Raw genomic sequence first — 5,762 nt, forward strand, 5'->3', positions numbered from 1 at the left:
ATTGGAAGGGACCTTTGAAGATCCTAGAACCATAGGGCAGCTTGCATTGGAAGGGACCTTTGAAGATCCTAGAACCATAGGATGGTTGGGTTGGAAGGGACCTGTAGGATCATAGAACCACAGAATCACAGCCTGGTTGGGTTGGTTGCTGCTGGCCTTGCCCTCAGGCAGGGCTGCAGGGGTGGGAGGGGAATTAACCCCTGGTTATGAACGTGCTGTAAAACCCGTGCGGTGTTTTTTGCACTGCCCCGGTTCTTGTGGCCACGTGAAGTCCCAGCTCCTTGCTTGGCTGGAGGGGGACAGGCTCCCATGCACCAGGAAGTGAAAGCAGAATTAATTAAGATGGGAAACGATCTTTGTGTGTTCCGGCTCCGTCCTCCTAACACCAGTACACCCCAAACTGGGAAAAGCTTTGATAATGCTGGAGCCTGTGTGCTCACCCCGGGATAATCCAAATTCAGATCTGTGTCTGCTTGCATTGAGTCCTGGCACGGAGCAGGGCCACTGTCTTACACAGAGTGGAGCAGAAAGGTTGAAGGATCCCTACAGGTGCACTAGCACAAAACACAAAGATCTCTGGGCTTGTGGAAGCAGTGCCTGACTTAGGGATGCTGCATGGGAGGAGGAGATGCGCAGGTTTGGCTGTTGCTTTCTTTCCTCCCTGTTTTTGTGGGCTGGGGGGAAGTAACAGAACAGCAATCTTTCTTTGAAGCAGCTTAAAAACGATGCAGGATGCTGATGCAACAAAGCCTCACTTCAGGCTGAGGCAGGAGTCCTTCCCCCATTTATAAAATGAACATGCTGGGGTATGAGCTTCATTGTGATCCATCCCGTTGCACGTTCCTCTTTGCAGAGCCTTTGCCATTTCCACCTGCTGCTGCGTGGGGCCTGGGTGCCAGCCACCTGCCCGAGCCCACGCAAAGCTGCCCTGTTTATTTTGTCTAAAAGCAATATCCCCAGAACGAGGAGGAGAAGAGGAGGATGGAGGGGGAATACCCACTCCGGCTTAATTGCATTTAACGAGCCTGATGGGGGCTGGCTGCCAGCAGCACGGGGCTTTGCCAAGGTTCCTGCTTGCCCGTGAGAACCGCAGGGGTGTGGTGGCTGCGCCCGGTTCTGCGGCTGCTGGGAGAGATCCCAGGGCTCCCACCAGCCTCTGCCACGCTTGTCCTGCTGTGGGGTGGCTGTGTGGGGCACGCAGACCGTGGGGATGTGCACTCCTGGGAGTGACCGTGCCAAAGGGGCTGGGAGGATCTCTAGCAGGTGCTGGAGCCTGGAGCATCCTCAGGGCTGAGTGCAGCTCTGCAGCGTGCAACCAGCAAGGAGCTTGGTGATGTTTGAGGCCTTGGGCGGGGGGGGGGGGGGGGTGTAGTTCTGGCACTAGCTCTGACCCTGGGTGGTGGTCTCAAATCCACCAAGGAACCCTGATGCATGCATCCCTGCCTTGGGGCAGGGTTAACACTGCTGCATGGGGCTCACTAGGGCTCTGTTTCCTCTTTTTCCTCCTCAAACAGCTCAGCAGCAGGATGAGTCCAGCATTCTGGGCAGCATCCCTACGTGAGCACCCAGTGTGCACAGCTGCACCCTCCGTGCCCTGCTTTGGCTGCTGGGGATGCCCACGTCCTGCAGCCGCTCTGTGCCTGCTGTTCCTCTTCTTTCCCGACCAGATCTGGGATGAACCCTGCTCAAACCCGGCCCTGCTGCCTCGTGTGGCTCTTCCAACCCTTGTTGCATTCCCCAGTTGCAGCCCAGCGGCTCACCCTGCTGCTCACATGCACCTGCACTGACCCAGGGTGGCTGCCACCAGTGTCCCTGTGGCACAGCAGAAGGGTTTGCTGGATCCAGGCACACTTCAGCCTCCTCTGCGCTGAGGATTTGATGCCTGCATCTTGCCCCGCTGCACGAGCTTAGAGCCGAAGGATGCATTTCTCAGCTTCTTGGTGAGGACCCAGGGCAAAGGATACCAGAAGTGTACCTGCGCAGGAAATTGAAAGTGTTGTGGCTTCCTTCCTCTGACATAAATAGCTCTTGCCCTAAAACTTACATCTCAGCTCCAGTGCTGGTTGGAGGAGATGCTGAAGCACTGCGAGCCCTGTTCCCTGTGCATCCAGTTCCCTGTGTGCCATGCCAGTGCTGTTCCTCCTACTCCTTGCTGTCTTGCTCTCTGTATTGCGTTGGGCTTGAGTTATTTTTACCTTTTTTTTTGTGACCAAATCTGGCTTCCATCCCCAGCCTTGGACCTCGGCCAGCGCTTGCCAAAGGGGTTTCCTTCTCTGCAGCCTGCAGAAAGGCCTTGATTAAAGGGCAGATCCCCTTGAGGAGTCACTGGGTATTGTGGGAGCCGAGGCTTTTGTCTCAGCAATTCCACATCAAGCAAAGCACCGCTTGTGAGCCCCGAGCTCCTCCCTGGGGGGTTATGAGTCAAGCTGGGCTCTCGCTGTGTTGCACGCAGCAATTAAAATAAGAAGGAGGAGGAAAAAAAAAAAAAGGGGCTGAGCTGGAACGCTGTTGACAGCACAGCAGCGACCCAGAGCTAAGCAAGGCTGCTGCAACCTGGAGGGATTGAAGCAAAGGGGACGGAGCGCCGGCTGCTGGGTGGGATGCTGCTCGCAGCTGCCTCGTGCACCTGGGGACGGTGACACTGGGGACCCCAGAGATGCTGTGGGCACCGGAGCAGGGCTGCCAGCGTCCAAACCGGTTGGGAACGCTCTCCTCGGCTTGTGCAAACGGTTGGTAATTGAGGGAGAGGTTTATGTAATCGTTTGATCTCTCCTCTGCTTCCCTTGGCACGGAGGCAACATCCTCTCGTGCTGATGTAACGAGCCGGCGCAGGGAAGGCGAGGCGTCCTGCGTGCTGCTCGGGGCTCCTCACCCACCTGCTCCGGGTGCAGGGAGAGCTGCCAGAGCCTCAGCAAAGGCCTGGGAGCACTGCTGGAGGGCGGTGGTGCTGAGGCTAGACGGCTGTCTCCTTCTGGAGCCTGCACTGCAGGAGGAGATGGTGCTGTCGGAGGACGCCGGCGTGCCGGAGTTTGGGCACGGCACAAGGACTCGCTTGCTTGGAGCTGCTGAGCATCACCTGCTTTCGTCTCCTCCTGCGAGGCTCGGTGGTGTTTAAGGCTTCTCCAGTATCTCGCCCCTTCTCCAGCTGCTGTGGGATCCGTGCCTGCAAGGTGAGGAGATGCACGATGCTGCGGGCTGTACAGCAGACCCCGTCCAGGCTGTGATACCAGGTGAGGGGCTTCGGGGAAGGAATCCTGCAGGGAGCTTGAGGACAGGGAGGGATGGTTCCTTTCTGTGCTCTGCTTGGCTGAGGACTTTTCCTGATTCTTGGCACTTTCCAGCAGCAGAAGCTGCCCATGTGACTCTAGGGAGTGCACAGCGCTGCTGGCAACCTCTGCTTCCCTTCAGCAAAGCTCTTTGGTCCTGGATTTCAGGGCAAACAGCAGCTGGGGGGAGGCTTCCCAGGGACAGCTCAGGTGCTGCTCTTTGGGATGGGGCTGGTGTGGGTGGGAACTGCAGTCAGTGGCGTCCAGCTGTGGCAGGGATAGAGCCCATGCCCACCCCATGAGCTGTCAGCCTCACCTTGTGCCAGGGCGCTGCTCACAAGGATCTGGTCTTTCTGCAGAGAAAGCAATTAAAATAAAGTAAGTGGCATTTACTACTTACTGCTGCGCTGCGTGCCCATGGCTTGGTTCAGTCCTGTGCCCTCAGCTTCGCACCTGAACGCTCTCAAATTCAGACCTGAGCCACCACCAGGTTTGGCCTTGCAGGTTTCCAAGCCCGTCTGTCTCTGCACGGATGTGGCTGGTGCTTTGAAAGCTTTAAAAGCCTCCCCCCCCATCAGCCCCCACGGAGCAGGGGCAGCATGGGAGGTGCTGAGCTGCTGGCACGCTCGCAGGATGCTGCAGGAGCCGCGCAGAGGGCGAAGGAAGCTGCTTGGTTTAAGCATCGCCTGCAGCAAAAATTCAGGGCTGGGAACACGTTCTGGGGCTTGGGGGGTAATTCTGTGATGCGGGGTTACCTGGAATCCTCTTGACCGCCTTTGCCCCGCGGGCAAAACACTTCAGAGGCCAATCCCAACGTGTGGATTCGGGGGCACTTTGAAAAGCTGCCTTTGGAAGAGGCACCAAAACACACCTGCATGGCTCCTGCCGGAGCTGCTGAGTGCGTTGTAGGCACCCACATCCCTGCTGCAGGGGCAGCTGGAGCCCGCGTGCAGCAGGAGCAAGCAGGAGTGCACTGCTGAGTGCTGGAGGGTTCACGAACCCTCTTCCTTTGGCACTTCGTGTCCTCTGCTCTGTAAGGCTGCTGCAGGTACAGAGTGCTCCCGCCTGGATGGACGGGGTTTTCTTTCCCCTTTTGTATTCTGGATGGGGAGAATAGCCCAACAAAATAAAGATAAGGTTTCTGCATCTCCCAGCTCACTGCCAGCATTTATAAAAAGCGGCAGCTCCAGGTGCAAAGCGTTTTGCTCCGGTGCCTGCGCCGTGCAACCCGACCCCAGCAGCACACTGAGATTTTGGGTCCTGGAGTCATGAGTTTCAAAATGTAGCTGCACGTATTTGTGGGGAGAAAATTCCAGGGAGGGCTATTAAATGTCTGACTCAAAGGTCATGAGCTGCAAATAACCAGCAAGAGTCATCCTAGCCAGCCCTGGGCCGTTTGCTGCCTCGTGGGGCTCGTTTACAGCTCAGGTTCTGATGGAGGTGCTGGAAATACCTCGGTAATGTGCTTTGCTCACAGGTGGATGTGCATGGGGTTGCTGGTTCCAGGTGCATTGCTTTTAATCGCGGCTCCTGCTTTGGTTGCAAGGTTCTGTAAGGTGGGTACGGCTGCCAGGCTTGAATCATCAGGTGTCTCGGATTTTTTCTGGCAACTTTCTGCAGGGGAGGAAGAGCAAAAAAAAAGTTTGCAAGAGTCAGAGTGAAGGAAATAACACAGTTTTATACCCTTGTGGAAAAAGTCTTTAGGGCTCGTCATAGAGATGCATCATCCTCCTCTTGTTTTGGAGCAGGAATGTGATGTCTGGTAGGGAGGAGTGGGACCCACCCACATCAAGCCCTTGGGCTGGAGCGAGCATCAGCTCCCCCGTGCTGCCCCTGCAGGGCTGGGGAGGAGAAAATGGCCCTGGATGCTCCGATTTCATGGGGTCTGTGTGAGCAGGTGGGGGTGTGGGAGCAGAGGGGCACGTGGAGCATCCCCAGGGGGCTGCAGCACCCGCATGCCACGTCCCTCCCCTCTGCAATGGGGTGGAGATAACGGGGTGACGATGCTTTTCCCCTCTTTGTGGGGAGCACAGCGCCGTAATTAAAGCCATTATCTCAGGGCACGTGCCCCAGGGGGGTTATGCGAGGTACCCCAGCTCCAGGGTTTCCTATTGCTCGAGTCCCAGCTTTGTGATCTTCATGTTATTTCAACACAATCTTTTTTTTTGTGTGTGTGTGTGGTTTCTTATTTAAGTGTTTTTAATTTGAACAAATCCCCTCCGGCTAATTTTTTGTTGCTTGTGCGTGGCTCTGGAGAAGACCTTTTCCTTTTTATTTCAGAGGAATGTTTTTAATCACATGCATTTTTTTTCTTTCTTTTTTTTTTTAATTTTTTTTTTTTTCAACCCGGCTGAACTCTGAACCTTTCGCAGCTAATCAGCAGAAGATGGGAAAGGGTTTTCAAAAAGTGCCTTCCCCTGCAGCTCGGCCTCGGGCGAAGCTCTGGGCTGTGTGCGAGCTGCCTGGTGCGGGGCAATGCTGCAGAACCTGCAGGCA

General features: G+C 55.9%; 1 protein-coding gene across 12 annotated transcripts in view; it reads left to right on the forward strand.

Annotated features, from left to right (window-relative positions):
• The window catches only part of HDAC7 (histone deacetylase 7), a 66,557-nt gene that overhangs the window by 43,618 nt on the left and 17,177 nt on the right, over positions 1–5,762 (forward strand). The window contains exon 1 of one of the 12 annotated variants that reach the window (XM_021379098.1): positions 1,381–3,230. The exons of 10 other annotated variants lie outside the window; for them this stretch is intronic. In XM_021379098.1, coding sequence (XP_021234773.1) covers positions 3,179–3,230 — 52 coding nt within the window. In that variant the 5' untranslated portion in view covers positions 1,381–3,178. Of the gene's footprint in view, positions 1–1,380; positions 3,231–5,762 lie in introns of those variants that run through there. One more of the 12 variants, XM_021379105.1, reaches the window with a different exon arrangement.

The sequence above is a fragment of the Numida meleagris genome, chromosome 32, assembly GCF_002078875.1.
Source record: "Numida meleagris isolate 19003 breed g44 Domestic line chromosome 32, NumMel1.0, whole genome shotgun sequence".
NCBI classification, from domain to species: domain Eukaryota; kingdom Metazoa; phylum Chordata; class Aves; order Galliformes; family Numididae; genus Numida; species Numida meleagris.